This window comes from Mugil cephalus, chromosome 20 (genome assembly GCF_022458985.1).
Source record: "Mugil cephalus isolate CIBA_MC_2020 chromosome 20, CIBA_Mcephalus_1.1, whole genome shotgun sequence".
Lineage (NCBI taxonomy): Eukaryota > Metazoa > Chordata > Actinopteri > Mugiliformes > Mugilidae > Mugil > Mugil cephalus.
In genome coordinates this window covers 687,510-714,165 of record NC_061789.1, presented here as the reverse complement: position 1 = coordinate 714,165, position 26,656 = coordinate 687,510, and the positions used below count along the sequence as shown (strand labels likewise).

The 26,656-nt window shown below is 42.5% G+C and overlaps 6 protein-coding genes across 10 annotated transcripts; 3 read left to right on the top strand and 3 right to left on the bottom strand.

Moving 5' to 3' along the window:
• The first annotated feature begins 667 nt into the window (after nucleotides 1–667).
• Nucleotides 668–6,705, top strand: kctd13 (potassium channel tetramerization domain containing 13). Of its 2 annotated transcripts, none has more exons than XM_047571298.1 (7): nucleotides 668–1,074; nucleotides 1,545–1,793; nucleotides 2,764–2,933; nucleotides 3,345–3,434; nucleotides 3,544–3,596; nucleotides 4,947–5,142; nucleotides 5,438–6,705. In XM_047571298.1, the coding sequence occupies exons 2-7, from the start codon at nucleotides 1,568–1,570 to the stop codon at nucleotides 5,684–5,686; spliced, it is 984 nt and encodes a 327-aa protein (XP_047427254.1). In that variant the 5' UTR covers nucleotides 668–1,074; nucleotides 1,545–1,567; the 3' UTR covers nucleotides 5,687–6,705. The 2 variants fall into 2 exon arrangements, with proteins under 2 accessions (XP_047427254.1, XP_047427255.1); XM_047571299.1 differs by having other exon boundaries at nucleotides 1,502–1,793.
• Nucleotides 6,706–7,419: 714 nt separating this feature from the next.
• On the top strand, nucleotides 7,420–10,953 carry hirip3 (HIRA interacting protein 3). 2 transcript variants are annotated; one of them, XM_047571292.1, is made up of 9 exons: nucleotides 7,420–7,552; nucleotides 8,462–8,582; nucleotides 8,661–8,808; nucleotides 9,256–9,552; nucleotides 9,644–9,784; nucleotides 9,885–10,063; nucleotides 10,154–10,301; nucleotides 10,384–10,482; nucleotides 10,627–10,953. In XM_047571292.1, the coding sequence occupies exons 1-9, from the start codon at nucleotides 7,476–7,478 to the stop codon at nucleotides 10,800–10,802; spliced, it is 1,386 nt and encodes a 461-aa protein (XP_047427248.1). In that variant the 5' UTR covers nucleotides 7,420–7,475; the 3' UTR covers nucleotides 10,803–10,953. The 2 variants fall into 2 exon arrangements, with proteins under 2 accessions (XP_047427248.1, XP_047427249.1); XM_047571293.1 differs by having other exon boundaries at nucleotides 7,441–7,552; nucleotides 9,259–9,552.
• A 378-nt stretch (nucleotides 10,954–11,331) lies between these two features.
• antkmt (adenine nucleotide translocase lysine methyltransferase) lies at nucleotides 11,332–13,898 on the top strand. 3 transcript variants are annotated; one of them, XM_047571312.1, is made up of 6 exons: nucleotides 11,332–11,398; nucleotides 11,884–12,047; nucleotides 12,124–12,228; nucleotides 12,313–12,453; nucleotides 12,527–12,577; nucleotides 12,669–13,898. In XM_047571312.1, the coding sequence occupies exons 1-6, from the start codon at nucleotides 11,365–11,367 to the stop codon at nucleotides 12,867–12,869; spliced, it is 696 nt and encodes a 231-aa protein (XP_047427268.1). In that variant the 5' UTR covers nucleotides 11,332–11,364; the 3' UTR covers nucleotides 12,870–13,898. The 3 variants fall into 3 exon arrangements, with proteins under 3 accessions (XP_047427268.1, XP_047427269.1, XP_047427267.1); XM_047571313.1 differs by having other exon boundaries at nucleotides 11,334–11,398; nucleotides 11,871–12,047; XM_047571311.1 differs by lacking the exon at nucleotides 11,332–11,398 and having other exon boundaries at nucleotides 11,405–12,047.
• Nucleotides 13,899–16,049: 2,151 nt separating this feature from the next.
• LOC124997535 (lysoplasmalogenase-like) lies at nucleotides 16,050–17,904 on the bottom strand. Its single transcript, XM_047571310.1, has 4 exons — nucleotides 17,398–17,904; nucleotides 17,126–17,257; nucleotides 16,789–17,029; nucleotides 16,050–16,624 (listed from the first exon to the last, which is right to left on the bottom strand). The coding sequence occupies exons 2-4, from the start codon at nucleotides 17,174–17,176 to the stop codon at nucleotides 16,176–16,178; spliced, it is 741 nt and encodes a 246-aa protein (XP_047427266.1). The 5' UTR covers nucleotides 17,177–17,257; nucleotides 17,398–17,904; the 3' UTR covers nucleotides 16,050–16,175.
• A 1,883-nt stretch (nucleotides 17,905–19,787) lies between these two features.
• Nucleotides 19,788–21,429, bottom strand: LOC124997534 (lysoplasmalogenase-like). The gene is made up of 4 exons (XM_047571309.1): nucleotides 21,140–21,429; nucleotides 20,868–20,999; nucleotides 20,531–20,771; nucleotides 19,788–20,362 (listed from the first exon to the last, which is right to left on the bottom strand). The coding sequence occupies exons 2-4, from the start codon at nucleotides 20,916–20,918 to the stop codon at nucleotides 19,914–19,916; spliced, it is 741 nt and encodes a 246-aa protein (XP_047427265.1). The 5' UTR covers nucleotides 20,919–20,999; nucleotides 21,140–21,429; the 3' UTR covers nucleotides 19,788–19,913.
• Nucleotides 21,430–24,327: 2,898 nt separating this feature from the next.
• Nucleotides 24,328–26,397, bottom strand: tmem86b (transmembrane protein 86B). Its single transcript, XM_047571308.1, has 3 exons — nucleotides 26,201–26,397; nucleotides 25,864–26,107; nucleotides 24,328–25,115 (listed from the first exon to the last, which is right to left on the bottom strand). The coding sequence occupies exons 1-3, from the start codon at nucleotides 26,249–26,251 to the stop codon at nucleotides 24,664–24,666; spliced, it is 747 nt and encodes a 248-aa protein (XP_047427264.1). The 5' UTR covers nucleotides 26,252–26,397; the 3' UTR covers nucleotides 24,328–24,663.
• Nucleotides 26,398–26,656: the final 259 nt, after the last annotated feature.

The following is a 26,656-nucleotide window of genomic DNA, read 5'->3' as shown; positions in this document are numbered from 1 at the left end:
CATTTTCCAAATCACACGCACAACTTTCCAGCGTCAATACATTTCATCCTCTGGAATGAAAATTCACATTTAAGTAATAGATTACGATATATGAGGTTAGCACACACAGAAACGTTCCACTTTCAGGACAAAGCACTGACATCTTAACTATGATTCAAACTAAAATATCACATTTTCCCAATGAGCATATTTCAAATATTTTGAAGTCGCACAGATCATGTACGTGGCTAAAAGGGTTGTTAATTTCAAACCCTGGAAAATATGACTTAATTACTTGAACTAAGTGAATATTAATGAGTGGGATGGATTGGATAAGGACTCAGTGAAGGGGCTCGCTCTACCTGACACTATGAAGTGAAGGGAAACAGACAGGTTTATGATCATATTTATAATTATTTATTTAAATTCATATTTTGGCCATATTATTGAATTTGCAATAAATAATAAAACAACACCAAATTATTTAGTGGTGCTTAAGGATATTTTAGGGAAGCTTCATCCCTTTTAAAATAGGCCTAACGACACCAGTGCTGTATTATCTTATAACAGAGTGACTGAGTGACTGGAAACAGGACGAACCACGGGACTAAACGGATTTAATGTGTAATATATAATGTAGTTAGCGACACTCTCCAGCAGGTGGCGGTAGTTCCTGTCATAATTTGGCCGTAGAACAAGAAAACACCGGAAGAGGATGCTGTAGTTTCGTTTCCGAGTGACCTATTTAGTTTCTCATATTAGCAACGCTTATTACTCTTTATGTCCAACAATGGAGTCGTCGTTTATTAACGTAACCGGGAGTTCGCAGGTCTCGATGACGACTTTCTGAGTTTTGACCCGAGGAGAAACTACGAAGAGCGAGTTAGCGTCGCTAAGCTACTTGTTAGCCGCTGTGATTTAGCTTAGCTGGCTGCGATTAAAATGAGGTGGCAGTCCTTAGCAGCTTTCTAAATCAATTTGTCTCATATTTGCTTTGTGTAGGCGCTGGCTCGCTTCTTATATATTATTAGCCGCTGTTTAGCTATCTGAGCTTTGTGGCGTTCACGTTTGGAGCCCCCTTGGATGTTCAGTGCGGTGAGTCCAGTTTAGCTTCGTGTGATTTGAATGATGTGTTAGAATCTGTCAGCGGATTATATGTGTTTATGGAGGCTCAGCTTTACCTTATTAAAGCTGAGTGAGGAGCCTCTCAGGTGACACATCAGTCTACATGTACGCTGTTTATCTCTTTTTGTACTGAATTAAAGAGTAGACACTATATATTCTTATATTTTTGTGCAGTTAGTGGAAAAGGAGTTGAGTAGATATATATGTATGTATTTGTTATTTCCTCCTTTAGTTAACTGATCTAGAGGAATGTATTGTGGTTATAAAAATGCTTACATTGTAATTTAGCCTGTGTTCTGTTTACGTGCAGTTTTATGCTGCGTGACTTCTATTGACGCTCGTCACATCCTCATTTAAACACCAGTCTATTGTTGTCCTGATTCTCCGTCTGGTCCAGCACGTACTCATCCGCCAGCCGTGATATTCTCTGGTTTTTACAGTCAGGAAGTGACTCCTCAGCCCCATGTCTGCGGAGGCTTCCGCTGGCAGTCATGCCCAGTCCGCTGTTTCCCAGCCCGCCCTGCACCACACAGACGAGCACCGGAGCCCGGGTCTGCTGGGGAGCAAGTACATCAAGTTAAATGTGGGCGGCTCTCTGCATTACACCACCGTCCAGACTCTGAGCAAAGAAGACAGTCTGCTGCGGAGCATATGCAACGGAGGCACAGACGTCACCATCGACCCGGAAGGTGAGTGGTATCATAACGGGAAGATGCATTCAGGGGTCGGGATGACAACATGTTGGCAGCATCAGGGCTGATCTCTGCTTAACTGACTGTTTAATGCACTTTGTAAAATAGATTTTACGTCCAGGAGCAACGCAGCAACGTCCTCCCTCTGTCTCCTGAAGTCCAGATGCTCTTCTGTGTCCATCTTTCACTCTCTTCTATATTTGTGTTCTTCTATATTTAACGTCCTTTTTATTTCACTCTGTGTAAACCCGTCTGTTTTTTTCTATCCGTTTCTCTCCTGCGTTTCCTTTACAGTTTTTCACAAAATAAAAGTGATATTTCTTTAAGGTGTTTTGTGAATGAGCTGTAACTCCCCGATGTCCCATAATTGTCTTAAATTCTCGTCACTTTGAGGAAGATGGACTTAAAATGAACTGGTCACACGACCCCCAGATCATCTCCAGTGATGGTGAAATGTGGAAAAAGTGTTTCTGTTGCACTTATGTGATAAACTTTTGTATCGATTCAAAACCAGAGGTTTTTGTTACAGGATCAGTTTATTATTTGGATATTTAGGTTTTGTGTGTTTCTAGGGGGAATGAAAACACACTGTTGACTCAGAATCACTGAGCTAATCAACACAGTGACGTGACGGGGCAGGATGGCAGCATCCAAACTAAAAAACATATAACGGCCGCAGTATTTTCCTCCGTATATGCTAATATGTGTCGTGTGTGTTACATGTTTTTGATAAGAACCGAACCCCAAATGCTGTTAACTTGACTGAGTGCTTCATTTCCCCTTAAAAAGCCAAAGTGACGCAGAGTGAGAGATTAGGGAGTGAAGTCTGTGAATGTTGAGTGTTACGCTGTTCGCTGGCACCACATGGATCGACCCACACACTGTGGGTCACTGACTCAGCCACAGAAAATAAGAATGATTCCAGAAGAATGTCAGAGACTAATGAGTCGTGTTCCTGCCGTTCCAGGTTGGGTGGTTTTGGATCGGAGCGGCCGGCATTTTAGTTTGGTTTTGAACTTTCTGAGAGACGGCTCGGTTCCTCTGCCAGAGGACCACAGAGAACTAGATGAGGTTCTGAAGGAGGCCCAGTACTACCAGGTCCAGGGCCTCATCCAGCACTGCCTCAGCGCCATGCAGGTGATTATACAGGATGCTTACTTCAGCATTATTATCTCATCTAACCGACATTAAACACATTTACTCATCACTTTTCCACAAATAAAATGGATTCTTGATCTCATTCCTTCCTTCCAGGGTTTCAGTATTAACCTGATAATCATGTGGACAAATATTTCTCATATTTTTGTCATTTTGCTTCATCGTCGTCTCCTTTGAGACACATTCAGCCATTTTGGCTCCTGTGTATTTTGTGTTTCCTTGTTGTCTATGTATGAAAGACTGGATATATTTTTATTTATCCTGTGCAGAAAAGTTCAAAAATAACGAGGAGTAAAAGGAGCACAGGCCTGAAGCCTTAGAGGGAGTTAATTAATATCTCTGATTAAAATATTGAGGATGGATTTTTAAAAATACTGTCTTTACTTTCAGAAACAAAAAGACGTCTTTGAAACTGTGTGTCGCATCCCCATGATCACATCCCCCAAAGAAGAGCAGAGGATGATTGCTACCTGTAGAAAGGTAACGACTGAATGTATTAGAAGTGATTGTTAACTAAAGCGGACGTTCCCTGGACAGGAACAATAAAAAAAAAGACTTCTGAACTTGTTCCTGTTTCTTGTCTCTGCAGCCGGTAGTGAAATTGCAGAACAACAGAGGGAACAACAAGTACTCTTACACCAGGTAACGTGTGTGTGTGTTACAGATATTATCAGTCACCTTCCGTGTTTTATAATTCCCAGGGACTCATTTCTTTGACGTGTGATTAACCCACATGTTCTGTTGTTATGACCAAGGCGTCAGTGCAGCTTAGAAAAGCAGGAAGTACCGTCTGAAATGGAGTCGTAGCTGTTAATTTTACTGCAGAGGGCAGTAATACGCTCGGTAACGCCACAAACCCTGCAGGAAAAAGAGCAAAGTGGAAACAAATGAGCTGCAGGTTTATCTTCACAGTTCTGTCAGATGTTATCTCTACCACAACCAGGTTATCTACGTTTACTGTCAGCTGATCTCCACCCGGTGAAGCAACGCGGCTGAGATGGAGGAATAAAAACCCTCCACGTGGATTTAACATCATGTTGCGTTAGTTTTGTCTCATGCTGATGATGTCACCAGTCAAACGTGATCAGAGACATTATATTTAATTATAAATCTACAATAATACATTAATAAAACCTAATGTTGTGTTGGATGTTTTACCTGCTTCAGCTCTTGTGGAAGTTTTGAGCTTCTCGCTCATACAACTCGTTTTTTTAGGAAAAAACATTAAATCGATATTATTTTGACCACAACAAGTTATTAGAGAGAACTTTGTCTCAGTGCTCATCAACGTCACTGTCCTAAAATCATTTAATCTTTTTAAATTTTCACAAATATTTTTGGGTTCCTTCTCAAAACTGAAAAATTTAGTGAGAAAAAGGCAAAATATTTGAAACATTTACCACAATTAGAATATGAACACTTTAACATTTAAGATTTAATAACAACCGTAACAAACAGGAGATAAATGGAAAGAGTCTCCACCTGACTTAAAGTTCAACCTTTGTCATGACTAAATACACACATAACATAAATCTGAAGCTGGTAAAAACATCCAACACAACATTAGGTGATAATTAGTGTGTTACTGTGGATTTAGAATCAAATATGACGTCTCTCATCACATTTGACCGAGAACATTATGAGCGTTAGTTGAAAAGAAATCGTGTTGCTGCAGAATGAACTGATCCCACATAAACCTTTATATATCAGAGCTGTTGGGGTGTAGGAAGGAGTGTGTTAGTGTGTTTGTTTTACACACTTGTAGTCTCACCCATTCGTTTCTAATGACCAGGAACACCAGGGGTGTGTACAGGTTGAATAAAACACAATAAATTGACAAAAAAATCCAAATGTATGTGTTCTGAAGCCAAGTGTAATGACAAACAGATGAAATTAACTGAAAACTGAAAAGGAAACAACATGCGATGAATAGAAATTAAAAAATGTTTATGTCTTTAAAGTCCTAATAATTACTGATTCTTTACATTTCAGCAACTCTGACGACAACCTGCTGAAGAACATCGAGCTGTTCGACAAACTCGTGCTGCGCTTCAACGGCCGGGTGCTGTTTGTCAAAGACGTGCTCGGGGATGAGATCTGCTGCTGGTCGTTCTACGGCGAAGGCCGGAAGATCGCTGAAGTTTGCTGCACGTCCATCGTCTACGCTACCGAGAAGAAACAGACCAAAGTGAGACTCGCAGCTGAAATGTGTTAAAAACCTGTTAAACTACATCAACATCGCATCATTTCAAAGTAACTGAATCCTGCTCATGAACATGTTGCAGCTCATTCATGGTCTTTGTCTCTTTTTAAAGACGAGACTCTGAAGTTTCTATCACTAGAGTCAGAATCTCTCTCAGTGGTTTAGTTCTGAAGGAATCAAAGCTGGAACACACTTAAAAAATATCAGGTTGACATATTGCGGAGCTGTGATTGGTTGAAAAAGCTGCAGGATGTTAACGGGTTAAACGTCTGTGTTTTAGGTTGAGTTTCCTGAGGCGCGGATATTTGAAGAAACCCTGAACATCCTCATCTACGAGAACAGCAGAGGATCTGGTCCGGGAGGCGTCCACCTCCTGGACTCCAGAGGCTCCGGGTCGTCGCTGGGAGCCGGACACTCGGAGGAGGAAGGCGCCACGGGAGGCGACAGACGCGTGAGACGGATCCACGTCAGGAGGCATATAATGCACGACGAAAGAGGCCACGGTCAGCAAACTGTGTACAAAGACTAGTAATAATGTGAAAGCAACGCGGAGGCACAGGAGAGTGATGTCCGGTCTCTGTGTGTGGTGAATGCTAGAGGTGTGAAAGAGTGAGCGATGGCAGCAATAGCTTTGGATGTAGATTTAGACGTCAGACGAGGGCAAAGGTGTCGGGGTTGATTTGTAATAGAGCTGAAAAAAAGATGGCTTCTGTTTACAAGAAAACAAGTTGTGTACATTTTTAAATAGGACATGTGTACAGTTACCTGGGAGTGAAACTGGCATGAATAACTTTTGATATGTGAAGACGCCTCCCGCATGTTACTGAACGATCCCACCGCTCTGTAGATGTTTTCCTCGTGGCCCAGAGCAGACGCCTGCTGGTTGTGTGGGTGGGAGTGATGTGCACTGGTTTGACCGGCGGCTTATTCAGGACGGAGGACGGTGCAGCTGAACACTGGAATAAAACAGAAGAGCCATTTTTAGTGAGGTTGTCTGTGAATGAGATTGTTGAGTTAAGTTATTACAGCTGTTGCTTCAAGATGTTTTTTATGAATTAATTTATGAACCTAATTTATTGTTTGGTATTTAACTTTTGTACTGAATGCAGCCTTTGTGTTAACCAGTGCTCAAGTGAGTTTTCATCTCTGGAAGGATGTGTTGCTCCCTGCAGCACAGACCAGAGTGTAAATGAATAAATCAGTAACTTACATTTCACTTTCAATTTCAAGAGGACCTGTGACCATTTCTTTGATGTAGAATTTATTCTGAGCCATGATCTTCTTTCTTTGTCTTAAACCAAACCTTTGGCCACACAGTGAGGATGAAGGCGGTTCATGCAGGGTTGTATTTTCTATTTTCCTCAGGGAGAGGAAACGTGTTTTCTTTCTAATATCGACTGGTGTAAACCTAATCACTCTGAATACTGAAAAGACGTAGAATGAGAGCAATATGTATCTGGGACCCTTTGCAAAAATAATATGCACTAATGTAACTTCCGTCCGATAGTGGTCAAGGAGATGTTTTGAATAAATTGCCTATGAAATCCAGCTTTGGCTTCTTCGTCTCATTTCTCCCTCTGGTCCTAAAACATTACAAAACAAAACTCTCACACACACGGTGCATTTATGTACCACAGACTACTGACTACTTTCTGATCTGTATTGTAGTGAAGTAAATATAGTGAAGACCTCTCATTAATACAGCATTTTATGTTTTGTAACTTGTTATGATTCTGTGATAAGAATTTAGAAGAAACACACTTATTCTCACTATAATAAAGACTATAATAAATCAGAAATTCAGCTATCACAAGAAACTTTTTGTTCCCTAAGTTCCTTGTTCCCCCCAAATAATAAACTCTAAATAATATTTATCCTTCAAATTATTTTATTAGGAAGAAAATTAAACTAGAGTTGGGAAATTGTTATTTAAAACAAATACAGAAACAACACAGCACTTACTTTATAAAACTTAATCTGTCCATGATTTATTGTCCCCTAAAAACAGTGATTTCTGGTCATTTCAAAATGTTTAGGTTGGTATGTTTCTTAATTGAAAAACAATCAATTCTTTATTAATATCTTGATTATAACAATAAAATATTACATCATAAATGCAGATTTTATAATAATGTAAATATTAATTATTTTTCATTTATTATATTTTGGGTTCATATATTGTGATATATTAATGAGGTAGTTGTTGTATGTACAATGTTTATTATGAGAGGGGGCGTGGCCTCTGTGTTTCGTCACTTCCGGGTGATTGCGGAAGCCCGCCATCCCCGAAAAGAAACAAGTGCGGTCTGAATTTGGGAATGATGGTTTCAGATAAAGAGGCTGGAAGTATCCGCAGGTTTGTTCGCAGTCAGCTCGGAAATGAGCCGGATCTAAGGTACGAGTTTAAACTCTCTGGACTTATGGAACTGTTTATTTAGATTCAGAAAACGGACTCATGTTTGTTGTTGCTAACTCTAACTCAAAGCTACATGTGGAACGGAAGAAGTGGTATCACTAATGAATTAAAGTAATTTACTACAGATTCACTAAATACTAAATACTTAAACCTGTTTAACGTTCATACTGCGCGTCGTGTGTTTTTAATGTGCTATTTATTTCTAAAATAAAAATATTTGACGCAACTTAGAAACGTCATCACCCTGCGACGCTGTAAATTTGCTTTAGCTAATTTATCTTATTTTTAACGTTTAATACGTGGATATTTTAATACATTGTTCTATTTAAAAGTGAATATTCGTGTCAGTGACAGTTGGAAATTAGATTTAAAGTAGGTCATTGAGTTAAATGTAAATTTTAAATAGTTTCCTCATTCTTTTAATAGTTAAAACGGCACCAATATAACATTTATCCGTGAAATAAACTATACATTTGAGGCCTGAGTCTACATGATGGTCCTAACTGTAGTTCCTCTTTTATTTCAGTTCAATTTACTTGCCTGAAACCCCCCAGAGCAAACACCAAACCTTTAACCGCTCATATGGGGCCTATTGGGTACAGATGGAGAACAGGATTAATGCATCCAGATAAATCATAAATGATACAAACAAGTGAACATAATGGCACATGGGAGATCGATAATGGATAAAACTTACAAGTATATATTTATTATATTTACCAGTTGCTGCACAAAATGGTTTCTGCATTTCATAGTGAAATTAGAGCTGCAGGAAGAAGTAAATAAATAAATAAATTGACATTCACTCCTTTTTTTCTAGATGCTACAAAGTTGAACTATGGCTATAATTGTTATTGATGTAATAATCCCTTCACCGTTGTATTTCAGCGCACTGACGTTAGGCATTTTAAAGAAGCGCTACGTGGCTCATGTGAGATGTGAGTCATTAAGTCCGGAGGCGAAAAAGTTCATGAAACAGGTGGTTCAAGAGGAGCTGATGAAAATGCAGGTACGTATTTTCATATAGAGTCTGATATCCAGTATATACAGGGCTTAGTGCTGGAGCTATTTCTGACTCTCTTACCAGGACAGTGACTGTAATGGGAGTGAGGTGGAGACGACAAAGCCACAGAAGAAAAGAAAGAGAGAAAAGGTAAAGGATGAATCGCTAAGTGACGGAGAAGATGAATCGAAGGCAAAGAAATTCAAATTCAAGCCGTCAGGCTCGTCCTCAGGTTGGTCATGGATGGTGTGTGACACGTGTTATTCCATTAAGTAATCCTACATGTTTACTTCAGTCCTTGGTGATGTACTTAAACTACTCACGATAATCAATGAATCTATTAATCAGCCCTTCACTCTGTGCAGGATTAGAGAGTTAGGTGATAAGTTTGGAAATGTTTTTAGATTCATAGCGATTGAGGAAGATATTCTTGACATTCCAATCACCAGGTTAAATACTCTTGAGAAATAACCGTTGTTTGCTTTTGAAATGGTGAACTTGCATTATTATGACATGTTAGTGAAAAAAATAATGATGACAATAATATCGTTTATCGGCAATAATTTGTGTGACAGTATAATATATAACAGTAGAATATAAGCTACATTAACAATCATCCTTAAGGTTCATCGTCCCTTTTTAAACCACAAGGTTGTGTCATTGATTGTGTGATTAACAGCAGAGTCGGGGGTGAAGAAGGAAACAAAAACAGAACGAGAAGACGAAGAGCAAATTCCATCTGACGAATCAGAGGAAGAGGAGAAAAAGAAAAACGCTAAACGGCAGGTGAACAGCGACGACTCCGCAGACGAGGAGGAGAAGAAAGAGGATGAGGCCACAAAGAAAAGTGTGAAAGAAGAAGCAAACGATGACGACGATGAAAGCGAAGCAGAGAAAACGCCACAGAGTGACACAGAGGATGAAAGTGAAGCAGAAAAAAATCAAGAGAAAGATTCGTCTGATGACAGCGAGGAAGGTGACTACTGGCTTCATACCTGGATAACTACTTATTTATACTATCATGAGTCTTTGTATGGATCATTGTGTCCTTTCGTTGTGTCACACAGAGGAAAAAGTGTCAGTGGAAAAGAAAAATGAGGATTCAGACTCGGATTCATCGTCGCTTCCGTCTCTAGACGATGAAGAGAACAGTGGAACAGAAAATACGCAAGAAGGTGAAAAGAAGAAGAAAGAAACAGTGAAGAAAGGTGACGATATTAACTTCATATTAACATGTAAATCTCACACACACATCGATTAAATTCTGCCTTTATTTTAGTATATCTGTCCTGTCGTTATGTCACACAGAAGAAATAGTGTCAGTGGAAAAGAAGAATGAGGATTCAGACTCGGATTCATCGTCGCTTCCGTCTCTAGACGATGAAAAGAACGATAGAACAGAAAATACGCAAGAAGAAAAGGAGGAGGAAGAGAGGAAGAAGAAGAAGAAATCGGTAAAGAAAGAAGGAGGTAACAAAGCTGTGAAGGTGAGCTGACATGAGAAAATTGTTATTATTCTTATTTTTCTGCATTTATTTATCTTCTCCTCACAAATGTGTCCGTCCTTCGTCTGACAGGAAGAAAACAAAACCATCAAGAGGCTCAAACGTTATATTTCTCTCTGTGGTGTGAGGAGGAATTACAAGAAGCTGCTGGACGGCTGTCGCTCGGTTCGCTCCCAGGTGGCGGCTCTGAAGCAGGAGCTGGAAAATCTGGGCGTCCATGGTGAGAAGAGCGTGAGAGCTTCTCTAACTCCTGACCTGTTCCTCCATCGGTTAATGAATACGATGGTTCTGTTTGCACACAGGTAATCCCACTGTTGAGAAATGCAAAAAAGTCCGAATGAAGCTGGAAACAGATCAGGAACTGGCTGCTCTTGATGTCAACAACATCATCACCACAAAAGGTGACGACATCAAATTCAAGTCCTGTGTTGTCAATCTTCAAGTCATTTATAAGTTTTCCTTTTCATTATAGATGCTGCAAAAATGACTTTAATGTTTTCATAGTTGTAGAATGATTTCATCAGTATCTGTGATCATCATCTCAGGTCGACCTAAACGCAGAGCCTCAGGATGGCAGGACAAACAGGACTCGTCCCCTGTTTATCAGCGCACCATGAGCTCTGACAGCGACCAAGAGAACAAGACACGAGGAGGAGGCAGAAAATCATCCCAGTGGGCAAACCTGCGTGGGATCATCAGTGACGACGCAGACAGCGACTGACGCACAGACACCTGGAAATGTTGATACTGTTAATAATTTACACAAACAAATACCTGAGATCAAATTAAGTCTCTCAGACCGTGGGGTTTTCATGTTAAATATTACTATATTAATGTACTATATTTTGAATAAAAAACTTTTTTAAGCATAAGTACATGGAGTGTGGATTTATTTTCTTAAATACTGTAAATAAAACAAGCAAATACATTACAGGGACTTGACAGGATATTAATGAACTTAATGTGAATAGTGGTGTAAACTAATTAAATAATGTGTTTAATTGACATTGTGCAGTACTTAATTGCATTCACACAGTAAACACCTGAAAGCAAACTTTATAAAATTTGTTAAATCTGCATCAAAGTATAGCTGTAAACACTTACATATGATTACATTTTAAAATATTATTTCTTCTTTTCTAAATATATGTTGCACCGAGAAATAAAATCACCGTTTAAAGTGTTTTAATTCCACAAAAAACCCGGTGTACATCTGTGCTGAAGGAAGTGGAAATGAGTGGAGAGACGGAATGTTTTGGCTGACGGACCGGTCCCTCAGTTAAATGTGTCCGTCGCGCTCCGCCGCAGGTCAATCAGGTACTGTTGTTGATTTCTTTAATTCCGCTGCTGCTACATCATCGCGTTAAAATGACATAACAATTACAAACAAACACAACAGTAGCGCTTTGATTATATTATTTCTGTTATATTATTACATTTATCCTGTTATAAAGTAAGAACTTACTTCGTGTGACCCTCAAACTGCCGCACACTGTCGGATAAATCAGAAATAAACATAGCAGGAAAAAATATATATATAATCTCCATCAAACTAAATTAGTGTTTCATATATGGATATGTTTTACTTTTTGTATTATAAGTTTTTATGCTGCTCATTTTATGATGAACTGTTGCTTTTTTTATATATATTTAATTTTATTAGTTGATTCACTGCATCCTGGAGCTGCAGATTATTTAGGAGCAGGTTTGACAAACACACAAAAAATAAGAAATGTGTGTATCCACCGAGAGTAAACTATTTGGTGCAACAAATACTGTTAATTTCCAGCTCATTTCAGCAGGAATGGATGACAACACGCCGGATGAGGTCTTTGCTGAGCTCCAGTCTCAGCCCATCGGGGTTTGGGGAGTGGCTCAGATCGCTGCAGGTACTGGACTCGCTGTCTACGCCATGTGGGCGGGAATCCTCCAGCCAGGCTTCCGTAGAGTCCCCCTGAGGCTCCAGGTATGCTCTTAGAATAACTCTCCATGCAGGAGGACGTAGCTCTGAAGGGACTCAGTGTATTTAAAATGCCTCCCAGGTTCCTTACATGCCCGCCAGCAGAACCCAAGTGGACAACGTGATGACGCTGCTGAGGGGTCGACAGGGACGTCTCGTGGATATGGGATCTGGTGACGGCCGTATTGTGAGTATGAGCCAGACGTTTAGGGTTCTTTGTTTATTCCCTGCTCTGATTAACACCAGGTTGCGCTTGCTTTTAATCCTGAAGGTGTTGGAAGCTCATCGACAGGGTTTCAAACCAGCTGTCGGCTACGAGCTCAACCCCTGGCTTGTTGGTCTGGCTCGCTTCCACGCGTGGAGGTCAGGTCACGGCGGACAAGTGTCCTACAGACGAGAAGACCTCTGGAAGGTTGGATGTTTGTCATGGAATAACGCTCACGTTCAAAGTTTTTAAGTTAAACCTGATGTACATTTCCATCCAGGTCGACTTGACACGGTGTAAGAACATCACAGTGTTCCTGGCTCCCAGTGTGGTGAGTAATGAACAAATACAGAGATGTCATTTTCATTTTTAATGCACCTACTAACTGAATCACTCAGCTTTGTCATTAATTCTTCTCTCAGCTTTCATTACTGCAGAAGAAGCTGGAGGCCGAGCTTCCGGATGACGCCTTGGTGGTGGCCGGTCGCTTTCCCTTCCCTGACTGGAAACCTGTCAGGGTGGAAGGGCTCGGTGTGGACAGAGCCTGGGCCTATAGCATGCAGGCACAGAGACAGCCCTCAGGCTTTAACAGCGACCTCTGCAGCAAGAGAGGATCCACGTGACATATGCTCTGTGTTTTTAACTCACCGCTAAGTTAGAGGTACCAATGTCTTTTTAATCTAATTTATTAACGGCTTTTAAAATGGAAACCATGAAGCTACGTCTGTGATGGAATCAGACAAATGTTCCTGCAGTTGCTTTTCAAATCAATCATGTAAAGCAGCAACTGAACTTTAATATGTGATTACATGTATGATGTAAATACTTTTTTAAGTCAGTACAACTGCTGTTAATATAATATATGTATAATATATATATTATCAAAGACACATTTATTTCCTCTGAGCATTCATGTACAGATAAAGGTCAGTTCACATCTGTCACCACACACACAATCAGCACATAGACTCCAATGTCTATTTAAACATTTTCATCATCAATCAGTAAATACTGTAAACTGATGTTCATTGAATGGATTTGTTGTATTTTAATGGTTGTGTATCAGTTGGACTTTATTGCCGTCCATCTTTTCCAGCTGTAAAGTTTTATTGAACTCAGCTGATAAGCGTCTTCCTCTAGTCCTCTATCTGACGGGTCCATTTGTTATGAGTAGTTTTTTTTAGTGCAGATGGATCATCCATCTCCTGCAGCCAGAGTCACAGCAAGTCAACTGATCCAATATGGCCCCGTAACCTAATCTAACCTAACCTAACCTAATCTAACCATACCTAACTGAACCGAACCGAACCCTATGAGTTATGTCTACGTATAGTCTGATACACTCCCTTGGGTTGGTTCTATCAGACCCATGAAGGTTCCACCTCTAGGTTCCCATGTGGGCTTGAGGGATCTCACCAGTTTAGACTCAATCAAAGTGAATTTGTACTCATGAGGTCCGACTGGGCAGTTTATCCACCATCGCTCTCATGGCCTTTGTTCATTAAGTCACAGCTAATAACCCACATTTCAGTTGGTTTGGTTTGTTATGAACGTTAGAAATGCAGTTATGATACTGCATACATCATGTACTTTTTCTATGAAAGTAACAGTATAGTACCATTATGGAAACAGTTGAAGTAAAAGCTGTATACGGTCAAAATTTGCTGAGTTATGAGTAGTTTTTTTAGTGCAGATGACTGGATCATCCATCTCCTGCAGCCAGAGTCACAGCTAATAACCTACCTTTCAGTTTTGAGGGTCATATTTAAAGAGGAACTATGCAAGTCTGGTCACTTTTTGTTGTTCTGCTAACCCTCCTCACTCCCACACCTGGCGTGTGCAATTGTTTTCAACAAAGTCGGCCAGAATGCGATCTGTGGAGCGGTGGATAACGTTACAGTGTGTATATTTGTGTAGTTTTATCTGTCATAAACAAGAGATTACGGATTACGGGTGCGTTTGTGTTGAGGTGCCACCGAGACGAGAGCTGGGACACCGGGTGGGAGGCTCTGATCTTGGTTGGTTTTTGGCCACAGGACGCTAGGTGGAAGGCACAGAGCCTCCATTCTCCCTGGAACAAGTCATTTAACCATCACAATTACTACCAAGCTGTTAAATAAATCATTTAAATATAATGAAAAAAATCTTGCATTGTTCCTCCTTAAGTAAATACAAAATATATATATATATATATATTTAGCAACAAAAAACACACTATAAAGTTGTATTTCAATGAATGTTTAATAAAACTTGTTTCAAACAAAACAACTGAGCTGTGCTTCTTTCTTTTTTAAAAAAGAGAAAAGAATGGGTCAGAAAACAGTGACAGTCACCTTGACCTCTGACCTCAGAAATCCAACAAGTCCAAAATCTAACAAACCAAATAACCTGGGTGGTGCCAATGTTTACCCGCTGGGACTGTTCTTCTTGGTGGAGTACCCCACCCTCTGCCTCCACCTCTGTCAAGGGCTCCGCTGAACCACTTGGAGGGACCCTTCCTGCATCCTTCTGTGTAATTCCTTTGAGTCAGTGCGTTCCTCTTGAGTGCTGCTGAAAATTTTTATGAAACCATTGTTGCCCTTCTAAAGGTTGTAACCACTGCAATGTTTTGTTTTTCTTGGAGGAGCACAGTTCAATGGATGCACAATTGTCTAATCTAAATCCAATTAGTGAAAAGAGCTATTATTAGTGTTACAGCAATGAACAGGTAGGTTCACATCCCTCTGTTATTTCAACTGCTTCTCATAAAAAGAACAAATCATTTCTTAGCCTTCCTGAACTCAAAAACAGCTCCATGATGTCCAAGTCGTTCCTTCTTCACAGGAACTTACTGAGCAAGAATGAAAAACTCCAGTCACACGTGACACCGAGAAGTGACACCTACTGGCAAAATAAACGTACTACATCTCTTCATCGCCAAACTGCTGCTGTAGAACCATTTATATTTTTAATCATATTTTTAGAATGTTGTACATATAAAGAACCAACCAATTTCGTGCTGCCTTGATGAAGACAAGCTTACAAGCTTTTGAAAGTATAACCGGGGCTGGACGATACAACGATCTCGATTCGGGATCGAGATACATTTTTTATCGATTTCGATTATCGGCTGTGTTTATATTCCCTCGTTATCACATGGCAGTAAAAAGTGGGACAGCAGCTGCCACTCTGCCGTCAGTGGAAGTTGGAAAAAGGGAGGAAACGAGTGGAAGTGGAGCCGATGGTAACTAAAGTGATGATGAACATGTGGAGCGGTCAGTTCGTCTGGTTCAGGTCGTCACGTGTAAGACACCTGAGCAGTTAGCCTGTTAGCTCAATGCTAAGTGTTGTATTAGCACAAGTTGGCCAAAGAAAACTCAAGTGATGCTGTCAACGTGTCTCTGCTGCTATGCTCCGCGCTAACACACCTAGCATGCTAGCTACTAGCTAGCTGGTTGTGCACAGGTAGGCTACTTTGGTTCTGTTTTGTCGTTATAACGTCCTCAAATGTCGAAAACATTTAAAAAGCGAGACTGAAGTTTATATATTTGTTTTAAATAAAAGTCAATACATGTTTAAGACCTTTTTAAAATGGTATTTAAGACATTTTATGGCCATGTGGGTGTGAATCCTCCAGCCAGGCTTCCGTAAAGTCCCCCTGAGGCTCCAGGTGTGTTCTTAGAATAACTCTCCATGCAGGAGGACGTACCTCTGAAAGGACTCAGTGTATTTAAAATGTCTCAGGTTCCTAAACATGCCCGCCAGCAAAACCCAAGTAGAAGGAAGGTTGGATGTTTGTGATGAAATAACGCTCACATTCAGAGTTTTTCAAATCAATCATGTACAGCAGCAGCTGAACTTTAATATGTGATTACATGTACAATGTTTGTTCAGGACTCACAGGAAACAGTTCAGAGGAGGTTTAATAACTCCAGGACACCCCGGGCTGGTTAGGACCTCTTCCTTTTAGAAAGATCGTCCTCTGCTGCCTTCACGTCGCCCACGGCGATCAGAAGCTGGGCCATGTAATACGTCACCATGACGACCAGGTGGCCCCCTATCTGCGGCAACACCTTGACAGTTTGCAGAGCCAGCGACGAATCGGACACAGCGAAGCTCAACCCCCCCAGAGCTGTGACTGTGTGACGGGTCCTGATGCCCAGACACACCATCAGAAGGATTAGACAGAAGTAGACGCCCACGGCCGGAGTCAGGACGTCAGAGTGAGGAGCCTTCTGCAGGAACTGGTAGAGATACAAGTAGAAACCTCCTCCCACCATGATCAGGATCAGATAGACGCCCCGGATCCAGGAGGACGAGGAATGGGGTCCATATCGACTGGACAGGAAGGAGACTGAGTAGAGTAGATGGGCCACGGCAAAAGCCCCTATTCCTGAAACTAAATCAAATAAAACCTTAAATGCAACATGTCGCCTTTTTATTTATTTATTTATTTATTTGTTGTTCATTTCTGATTCTAATTTTTGTCCATTTTTACCAGATGAAAAATAATATCGGAATTGTGTGCAAACCTGCTGATTGAGAATTAACTCCAGCTCTTACCCTGCAGGATAAACCCGTTCCAGATCAAGCAGCAGTCGCCCACGGCAGAGAAGAGCAGCCCCCCCACCATAACCAGGCTCTGACCCCCATTCCAGCTCAGCACCACTGCAGCCAGGAGGAGGATCGGCGCCACCTTGACACCTGCAGCCACGATGGACGGTGGAGACTCAGGAGTCCACAGGTAGAAGTAGAGAGCTGCGGCCAGAAAGAACGGCAGCAGAGACACAAAGAGAGCACAGGACTGAGAGACAGAGAGAGGGATGAAGAGGAACAAAGGAGGAGGGTTAGAGAGGAATGAAACTTCAAATGAAACTGAATAAGAGAAGGTCGTCTGTACCGTGTTCCTCTTCTGCCTGCGGCCATAGTCGTCCTTCTTCGGGACGCTCATCTCTGAGCAGGTTCCTGTGACCACAATTCTTGTTTTCCTCGATAAAGTGCCGTTAAAGTGATGGCCGTCCAGTCAGTGGTTCTATATGTGAAGCAAGATTTATTCTTACCCAGGGATGTGCACAACAGGAAACAGCTCTGACTCTTCTCTGTATTCACTTCTCTTTATAGCAGAACACAACAAGCTTCAAATGCTGATTAGTGTCCGTGGTAGAAACTCACCGCAGATCCTCTCATACAGGTCGGTTACACAGCAGAATAACAGGCTTCACCTCCGCAAGTGGCTCAGTGAGACTCACATTCCTCAACCAGTGTGTTTACCTGTCAAAGTCTTTTGCTCCGCTGAAATCTTTCCGCCACATTTCCTCACTAGTGTATTAGTCAATGAGTAGGAGGAACTTGAGATAAGAGCGGGGAAATCTGTTGGGGAGTGAGTGCAGCAAAACAGTGGCTATGCGGGAGCAACTCGCCACGACCTGCACAGAGCGGAGGCAAATAAGGAAGTGTGTATGTGTTAACAAGTGACTTTCTCTCTGAACTCGCCCACACTCTTCCAGGAACCTGCAGTAGGGCAGGTAGGGCAGGTAGGCAGGTAGGCAGGCAGGGGCAGGAGCAGAGACATGGAAGAATGCTGCTGTGTAACTGTGAGTGAAACAAACTAAGCACAATAATCATCATCAAAACACGGATCTGTCATGTCAGGGTCAGACAATCATTCATGTCTCTGTAAAAGCTCACTTCAAAGTCAGAATCTGATCCGCGTGACACAAAGCTGTGCAGTGGAAACCTTCAGGCTTCATTTGGCCTGAGGAGGAATTTAAGAATGGTGCAGCTGATTCTACTTATCCACCATTGATAAGCACACAAAGGAACATTTACATCTAATTGTACAGCTTGTGTCGAGGGTGTGGCGTGTGGAATATGTTGTCCGTTAGATGTCGGGGTGAATCCCACATTACACACATCAAGTCTTTCCTTAGCAGGTTGACAGGACACTCTTTCTTTCGCGGCATGTCCAGATGCACTGACTGAATAAGGGTAACATACACTGTGTTTAAGAGGCAGAATGTGTGGCACCTGAGTCCAACAAAAAGGTGATATTTTTCCCCTGAACATTACACACGATAGTTGACATTTTCTTATGAGAAACATTATTTACGGCGACATAAGTTCCCTCAGGGGTCAGGAGGTTCTGTTCTAACTGAGAGATCTTTCCCTGAACTAAAGCTACTTGTGTATCAGCTGCTAGCAGCTTTCTTTGCGGTGTGTGTGTGTGTGTGTGTGTGTGTGTGTGTGTGTGTGTGTTAGGGACCGGATCTCAGTCCGTCCGTCTGTCTTCCACTGCAGTGAACTTTGGACTGATCTAAAAACAGTCACAGTCCTGATGCTGTGTTCCAGATTCAGTCCTTGTGTTTCCACGTTTGATGTGTTGTCCACTGAATGTGGTGCCAATGTTTACCTACTGGGACTGTTCTTCTTGGTGGAGTACCCCACCCTCTGCCTCCACCTCTTTTAAGGGCTCCAGTGAACCACTTAGAGGGGCCCTTCCTGCATCCTTCTGTGTAATTCCTTTGAGTCAGTGCTGCTGAAAATAAATCACAACAGCCTAATTTTTATATTATTGAAACCATTGTTGACAGAAAAAAGAGCCATTCTAAAGAAGAATGAAAAACTCCAGTCACACTTGACACTGAGAAGTGACACCTACTGGCAAAATAAACGTACTACATCTCTTCATCGCCAAACTGCTGCTGTAGAACCATTTATATTTTTAATCATATTTTTAGAATGTTGTACAGATAAAGAACCAACCAATTTCGTGCTGCCTTGATGAAGACAAGCTTTTAAAAGTATAACCGGGGCTGGACGATACAACGATCTCGATTCGGGATCGAGATACATTTTTTTTTTATCGATTTCGATTATCGGCTGTGGTTATATTCCCTCGTTATCACATGGCAGTAAAAAGTGGGACAGCAGCTGCTACTCTGCCGTCAGTGGAAGTTGGAAAAAGGGAGGAAACGAGTGGAAGTGGAGCCGATGGTAACTAAAGTGATGGTGAACGTGTGGAGCGGTCAGTTCGTCTGTTTCAGGTCGTCACGTGTAAGACACCTGAGCAGGTAGCCTGTTAGCTAATTGCTAAGTGTTGTATTAGCACAAGTTGGCCAAAGAAAACTCAAGTGATGCTGTCAACGTGTCTCTGCTGCTATGCTCCGCGCTAACACACCTAGCATGCTAGCTACTAGCTAGCTGGTTGTGCACAGGTAGGCTACTTTAGTTCTGTTTTGTCGTTATAACGTCGAAAACATTTAAAAAGCGAGACTGAAGTTTATATATTTGTTTTAAATAAAAGTCAATACATGTTTAAGACCTTTTTAAAATGGTGTTTAAGACATTTTATGGCCATGTGGGTGTGAATCCTCCAGCCAGGCTTCCGTAAAGTCCCCCTGAGGCTCCAGGTGTGTTCTTAGAATAACTCTCCATGCAGGAGGACGAGCCTCTGAAAGGACTCAGTGTATTTAAAATGTCTCAGGTTCCTTACATGCCCACCAGCAAAACCCAAGTAGAAGGAAGGTTGGATGTTTGTGATGAAATAACGCTCACATTCAGAGTTTTTCAAATCAATCATGTACAGCAGCAGCTGAACTTTAATATGTGATTACATGTACAATGTTTGTTCAGGACTCACAGGAAACAGTTCAGAGGAGGTTTAATAACTCCAGGACACCCCGGGCTGGTTAGGACCTCTTCCTTTTAGAAAGATCGTCCTCCGCTGCCTTCACGTCGCCCACGGCGATCAGAAGCTGGGCCATGTAATACGTCACCATGACGACCAGGTGGCCCCCTATCTGCGGCAACACCTTGACAGTTTGCAGAGCCAGCGACGAATCGGACACAGCGAAGCTCAACCCCCCCAGAGCTGTGACTGTGTGACGGGTCCTGATGCCCAGACACACCATCAGAAGGATTAGACAGAAGTAGACGCCCACGGCCGGAGTCAGGACGTCAGAGTGAGGAGCCTTCTGCAGGAACTGGTAGAGATACAAGTAGAAACCTCCTCCCACCATGATCAGGATCAGATAGACGCCCCGGATCCAGGAGGACGAGGAATGGGGTCCATATCGACTGGACAGGAAGGAGACTGAGTAGAGGAGATGGGCCACAGCAAAAGCCCCTATTCCTGAAACTAAATCAAATAAAACCTTAAATGCAACATGTCGCCTTTTTATTTATTTATTTATTTATTTATTTGTTGTTCATTTCTGATTCTAATTTTTGTCCATTTTTACCAGATGAAAAATAATATCGAAATTGTGTGCAAACCTGCTGATTGAGAATTAACTCCAGCTCTTACCCTGCAGGATAAACCCGTTCCAGATCAAGCAGCAGTCGCCCACAGCAGAGAAGAGCAGCCCCCCCACCATAACCAGGCTCTGACCCCCGTTCCAGCTCAGCACCACTGCAGCCAGGAGGAGGATCGGCGCCACCTTGACACCTGCAGCCACGATGGACGGAGGAGACTCAGGAGTCCACAGGTAGAAGTAGAGAGCTGCGGCCAGAAAGAACGGCAGCAGAGACACAAAGAGAGCACAGGACTGAGAGACAGAGAGAGGGATGAAGAGGAACAAAGGAGGAGGGTTAGAGAGGAATGAAACTTCAAATGAAACTGAATAAGAGAAGGTCGTCTGTACCGTGTTCCTCTTCTGCCCGCGGCCATAGTCGTCCTTCTTCGGGACGCTCATCTCTGAGCAGGTTCCTGTGACCACAATTCTTGTTTTCCTCGATAAAGTGCCGTTAAAGTGATGGCCGTCCAGTCAGTGGTTCTATATGTGAAGCAAGATTTATTCTTACCCAGGGATGTGCACAACAGGAAACAGCTCTGACTCTTCTCTGTATTCACTTCTCTTTATAGCAGAACACAACAAGCTTCAAATGCTGATTAGTGTCCGTGTCAGAAACTCACCGCAGATCCTCTCATACAGGTCGGTTACACAGCAGAATAACAGGCTTCACCTCCGCAAGTGGCTCAGTGAGACTCACATTCCTCAACCAGTGTGTTTACCTGTCAAAGTCTTTTGCTCCGCTGAAATCTTTCCGCCACATTTCCTCACTAGTGTATTAGTCAATGAGTAGGAGGAACTTGAGATAAGAGCGGGGAAATCTGTTGGGGAGTGAGTGCAGCAAAACAGTGGCTATGCGGGAGCAACTCGCCACGACCTGCACAGAGCGGAGGCAAATAAGGAAGTGTGTATGTGTTAACAAGTGACTTTCTCTCTGAACTCGCCCACACTCTTCCAGGAACCTGCAGTAGGGCAGGTAGGCAGGTAGGCAGGTAGGCAGGCAGGGGCAGGAGCAGAGACATGGAAGAATGCTGCTGTGTAACTGTGAGTGAAACAAACTAAGCACAATAATCATCATCAAAACACGGATCTGTCATGTCAGGGTCAGACAATCATTCATGTCTCTGTAAAAGCTCACTTCAAAGTCAGAATCTGATCCGCGTGACACAAAGGCTGTGCAGTGGAAACCTTCAGGCTTCATTTGGCCTGAGGAGGAATTTAAGAATGGTGCAGCTGATTCTACTTATCCACCATTGATAAGCACACAAAGGAACATTTACATCTAATTGTACAGCTTGTGTCGAGGGTGTGGCGTGTGGAATCTGTAGTCCGTTAGATGTCGGGGTGAATCCCACATTACACACATCAAGTCTCTCCCTGGCAGGTTGACAGGACACTCTTTCTTTCGCGGCATGTCCAGATGCACTGACTGAATAAGGGTAACATACACTGTGTTTAAGAGGCAGAATGTGTGGCACCTGAGTCCAACTGAAAGGTGATATTTTTCCCCTGAACATTACACACGATAGTTGACATTTTCTTATGAGAAACATTATTTACGGCGACATAAGTTCCCTCAGGGGTGAGGAGGTTCTGTTCTAACTGAGAGATCTTTCCCTGAACTAAAGCTACTTGTGTATCAGCTGCTAGCAGCTCTTCTTTGCGGTGTGTGTGTGTGTGTGTGTGTGTGTGTGTGTGTGTGTGTGTGTGTGTGTGAGTGTGTGTGTTAGGGACCGGATCTCAGTCCGTCCGTCTGTCTTCCACTGCAGTGAACTTTGGACTGATCTAAAAACAGTCACAGTCCTGATGCTGTGTTCCAGATTCAGTCCTTGTGTTTCCACGTTTGATGTGTTGTCCACTAAATGGAGGCTTCAGGTGATTCATCAGGTGTTCTTTTCTTTATAGATGCTGCAAAAATGACTTGAAGTTAAAGCATGTGCAGGTTTTAATGTTGCAGTTGTGTTCATAGCTGTAGAATGATTTCACCAGTATTTGTGATCATCATCTCAGGTCGACCTAAACCCAGAGCCACAGCCTCAAACTAAATGAGCCAATCCCAGGCAGCATGTCCATGTGGGGTTGACGGTTAAATCTGGGCTGCAGATTAGTGTTGGCACCACAGCCATGGACAGGGCAGGAGGCGAACCTGTGACCCTCGAACCCCAAGCAGTGCCTCTCACCACCACTACATTATGAGTGAAGGGGACGGTTACGGTGGAGTTAAACTGTCCCCATGTGGTGGAAAGCACGGGGTGTTTTTTTTTTTTTTACCTTTTCAAAATAACTGCAAATGCATAAAGAAGCTTTAACCCAATGTCATGGAGTCGCCACACGGCCACAATCTTGGCTCGGTCCGCTGGCTTCCTCAGAGCTTTAAGCCTCTGGTGCATGTTCTACTAAATTAACCAGAACCTGATCAATTTGACAGATTTTCAAATGGTTTGGTTTGTTATGAACGTTAGAAATGCAGTTATGATACTGCATACATCATGTACTTTTTCTTGCTTATTTCTTTTTTAAAAAAAGAGAAAAGAATGGGTGAGAAAACAGTGACAGTCACCTTGACCTCTGACCTCAGAAATCCAACAAGTCCAAAATCTAACAAACCCAAATAACCTGGGTGGTGCCAACGTTTACCTACTGGGACTGTTCTTCTTGGTGGAGTACCCCACCCTCTGCCTCCACCTCTGCCAATGCTCCGCTGAACCACTTGGAGGGACCCTTCCTGCATCCTTCTGTGTAATTCCTTTGAGTCAGTGCGTTCCTCTTGAGTGCTGCTGAAAATAAACCACAACAGCCTAATTTTTACATTATTGAAACCATTGTTGACATAAAAAAGAGCCATTCTAAAGAAGAATGAAAAACTCCAGTCACACTTGACACTCAGAAGTGACACCTACTGGCAAAATAAACGTACTACATCTCTTCATCGCCAAACTGCTGCTGTAGAACCATTTATATTTTTAATCATATTTTTAGAATGTTGTACATATAAAGAACCAACCAATTTCGTGCTACCTTGATGAAGACAAGCTTTTAAAAGTATAAGTACAACCAGGGCTGGACGATACAACGATCTCGATTCGGGATCGAGATAAATTTTTGATCGATTTCGATTATCGGCTGTGGTTATATTCCCTCGATATCACATGGCAGTAAAAAGTGCGACAGCAGCTGCCACTCTGCCGTCAGTGGAAGTTGGAAAAAGGGAGGAAACGAGTGGAAGTGGAGCCGATGGTAACTAAAGTGATGGTGAACGTGTGGAGCGGTTTGTTCGTCTGGTTCAGGTCGTCACGTGTAAGACACCTGAGCAGGTAGCCTGTTAGCTCATTGCTAAGTGTTGTATTAGCACAAGTTGGCCAAAGAAAACTCAAGTGATGCTGTCAACGTGTCTCTGCTGCTATGCTCCTCGCTAACACACCTAGCATGCTAGCTACTAGCTAGCTGGTTGTGCACAGGTAGGCTACGTTAGTTCTGTTTTGTCGTTATAACGTCCTCAAATGTCGAAAACATTTAAAAAGCGAGACTTAAGTTTATATATTTGTTTTAAAATAAAGTCAATACATTTTTAAGACCTTTTTAAAATGGTGTTTAAGACATTTTATGGCCATGTGGGTGTGAATCCTCCAGCCAGGCTTCTGTAAAGTCCCCCTGAGGCTCCAGGTGTGTTCTTAGAATAACTCTCCATGCAGGAGGACGTACCTCTGAAAGGACTCAGTGTATTTAAAATGTCTCCCAGGTTCCTTACATGCCCGCCAGCAAAACCCAAGCAGAAGGAAGGTTGGATGTTTGTCATGAAATATATATATCATCATAGACACCACATTTATTTCCTCTGAGCATTCATGTACAGATAAAGGTCAGTTCACATCACCACACACACAATCAGCACATAGACTCCAACGTCTATTCAAACATTTTCATCATCAATCAGTAAATACTGTAAACTGATGTTCATTGAATGGATTGGTTGTATTTTAATGGTTGTGTATCAGTTGGACTTTAGTGCTGATGATAATGAGGCGTCCATCTTTTCCAGCTGTAAAGTTTTATTGAACTGAGCTGATAAGCGTCTTCCTCTCGTCCTCTATCGGACGGGTCCGTTCGTTCAGAGGAGGTTTAATAACTCCAGGACACCCCAGGCTGGTTAGGACCTCTTCCATTTAGAAAAGTCGTCCTCGTCCACCGCTGCCTTCACGTCGCCCACGGCGATCAGAAGCTGGGCCATGTAATACGTCACCATGACGACCAGGTGGCCGTGCTCCATCTGCGGCATCACCTTGAAAACCTGCAGAGCCAGCGACGCGTCGGACACAGCGAAGCTCAACCCCCCCAGAGCTGTTACTGTGTGACTGGTCCTGATGCCCAGACACACCATCAGAAGGATTAGACAGAAGTAGACGCCCACGGCCGGAGTCAGGACGTCAGAGTTAGAGGTCTTCTGCAGGAACGGGTAGAGGTAGAAGTAGAAACCTCCTCCCACCATGATCAGGATCAGATAGACGCCCCGGATCCAGGAGGACGAGGAATGGGGTCCATATCGACTGGACAGGAAGGAGACTGAGTAGAGGAGATGGGCCACGGCAAAAGCCCCCATTCCTGAAAAAAAATCAAACCTTAAATGCATCGTGTCGCCTGAGGCCTTTTTATTTTATTTATTATTGTTTATTTATTATTCAGTGTAAATACTGAACAGATTAACAAAATAACAAAGAAAACATCAAGAAAAAATACAAAGTTTGACTTAGAAATGAACAGGAGGAACCAAAAAAACCCCCATAGGAAACAAAACAGATTCAAAGAACAGCTAGTAAAGAAAAAGAGTTCATCGTTTCAAAAGATGAATGGAGAAATTAAATATTATGGGAGTGGAAGGATCCTGAATTTACACAGTTGGTCCAATAAAAGATGTGTTGTTTGGTTTTTGAATGAACCAACATTGGTCCAGTTTCTAATGTGAGCTGGTAATAATGAGGAAAGTGTGAGAAAGTGCTTCTAAAGAAATAAGGATGGAGATTATTTGGTGAACGTGTATTGAAACGATGAAAATAGACGATACATAGGGACTGAAACAACATGGGCAGAGCTAGAGAGTGTTTTCTTCCTGATGAAACGTTTGTGCAGGATGTAAAAAGTGCTGGTCCACAGAACGTTGCAGTATAAGATGTGAGACAGATCATGGTGTAATAAACACTAATGAGGATTTGTCTTGATAACAGAGGCCGTATTCTTCTGATAACTCCAGTATTTTTTGGATTCTTGTTAGAAATAAGAACATTATGATGTTATTGGAAATGTGAATCGTAGGTTGTTAATTTCTGGTGTTTGCCTTGAACCAGGTTCTCACCCTGCAGGAAAAGCTCGTTCCAGACCAAGCAGCAGTCGCCCACGGCAGAGAAGAGCAGCCCCCCCACCACGCCCAGGACGCTCTGACCCCCGTTCCAGCTCAGCACCACTGCAGCCAGGAGGAGGGTCGGCGCCGCCTTCACACCTGCAGCCACGATGGACGGAGGAGACTCAGGAGTCCACAGGTAGAAGTAGAGAGCTGCAGCGAGAAAGAACGGCAGCAGAGACACAAAGAGAGCACAGGACTGAGAGACAGAGGGATGAAGAGGAAGGAGGGAGGAGGGTTAGAGAGGAATGAAACTTCCAAATGAAACTGAATAAGATGAGGTCGTCTGTACCGTGTTCCTCTTCTGCCTGCGGTCGTAGGCGTGTGTCTCCAGGATGTCCATCTCTGAGCAGGGTCCCCTCACATATAATCCTCAGAAGCTCGTCCTCGGCTCTCTGCTCGTCTCTCAGTCCGTCCGTCCGTCCGTCCGTCCGTCCGTCTGTCTTCCACTGCACCGGACTTTGGACTGATCTGATAATCAATGCTCTCCCTGTTTTCAGCTGACCTTTGACCTCTCCGCTGGAAGTCATGGGTGACATCAACACATAAGGAGCAAAGTTGAACCAAGTGTAATAAAAACACAGCTGACTAATACGAGTATTTAACGTGTGCACGACTGGAGTTTAAACTAAACCTAAAGGATCAGAACGTGAACATCTGAACCACTGATTTATCTCTGCGTTTATGTCTCCATTAGTTTATGTCTATAAACAGGAAACCAGATATTTGCAGATATTTAAAGGAACAC

Bases quoted from the DNA above. Each gene is read 5' to 3' on its own strand.
- LOC124997534 (XM_047571309.1), bottom strand. From the start codon at position 20,918: ATGAGCGTCCCGAAGAAGGACGACTATGGCCGCGGGCAGAAGAGGAAC. The intron at 20,772-20,867 runs GTACAGACGACC...TCTGTCTCTCAG, and splicing joins GCGGGCAGAAGAGGAACACG to TCCTGTGCTCTCTTTGTGTC. The intron at 20,363-20,530 runs GTAAGAGCTGGA...TATTTGATTTAG, and splicing joins GAACGGGTTTATCCTGCAGG to TTTCAGGAATAGGGGCTTTT.
- hirip3 (XM_047571292.1), top strand. From the start codon at position 7,476: ATGATGGTTTCAGATAAAGAGGCTGGAAGTATCCGCAGGTTTGTTCGC. The intron at 7,553-8,461 runs GTACGAGTTTAA...GTTGTATTTCAG, and splicing joins GGAAATGAGCCGGATCTAAG to CGCACTGACGTTAGGCATTT. The intron at 9,553-9,643 runs GTGACTACTGGC...TGTGTCACACAG, and splicing joins GTCTGATGACAGCGAGGAAG to AGGAAAAAGTGTCAGTGGAA.
- antkmt (XM_047571311.1), top strand. From the start codon at position 11,814: ATGTGTGTATCCACCGAGAGTAAACTATTTGGTGCAACAAATACTGTT. The intron at 12,229-12,312 runs GTGAGTATGAGC...TTAATCCTGAAG, and splicing joins GATCTGGTGACGGCCGTATT to GTGTTGGAAGCTCATCGACA. The intron at 12,454-12,526 runs GTTGGATGTTTG...ATTTCCATCCAG, and splicing joins GACGAGAAGACCTCTGGAAG to GTCGACTTGACACGGTGTAA.
- LOC124997535 (XM_047571310.1), bottom strand. From the start codon at position 17,176: ATGAGCGTCCCGAAGAAGGACGACTATGGCCGCAGGCAGAAGAGGAAC. The intron at 17,030-17,125 runs GTACAGACGACC...TCTGTCTCTCAG, and splicing joins GCAGGCAGAAGAGGAACACG to TCCTGTGCTCTCTTTGTGTC. The intron at 16,625-16,788 runs GTAAGAGCTGGA...TATTTGATTTAG, and splicing joins GAACGGGTTTATCCTGCAGG to TTTCAGGAATAGGGGCTTTT.
- kctd13 (XM_047571298.1), top strand. From the start codon at position 1,568: ATGTCTGCGGAGGCTTCCGCTGGCAGTCATGCCCAGTCCGCTGTTTCC. The intron at 2,934-3,344 runs GTGATTATACAG...CTTTACTTTCAG, and splicing joins ACTGCCTCAGCGCCATGCAG to AAACAAAAAGACGTCTTTGA. The intron at 5,143-5,437 runs GTGAGACTCGCA...TCTGTGTTTTAG, and splicing joins CCGAGAAGAAACAGACCAAA to GTTGAGTTTCCTGAGGCGCG.
- tmem86b (XM_047571308.1), bottom strand. From the start codon at position 26,251: ATGGACATCCTGGAGACACACGCCTACGACCGCAGGCAGAAGAGGAAC. The intron at 26,108-26,200 runs GTACAGACGACC...TCTGTCTCTCAG, and splicing joins GCAGGCAGAAGAGGAACACG to TCCTGTGCTCTCTTTGTGTC. The intron at 25,116-25,863 runs GTGAGAACCTGG...ATTTTTTTTCAG, and splicing joins GAACGAGCTTTTCCTGCAGG to GAATGGGGGCTTTTGCCGTG.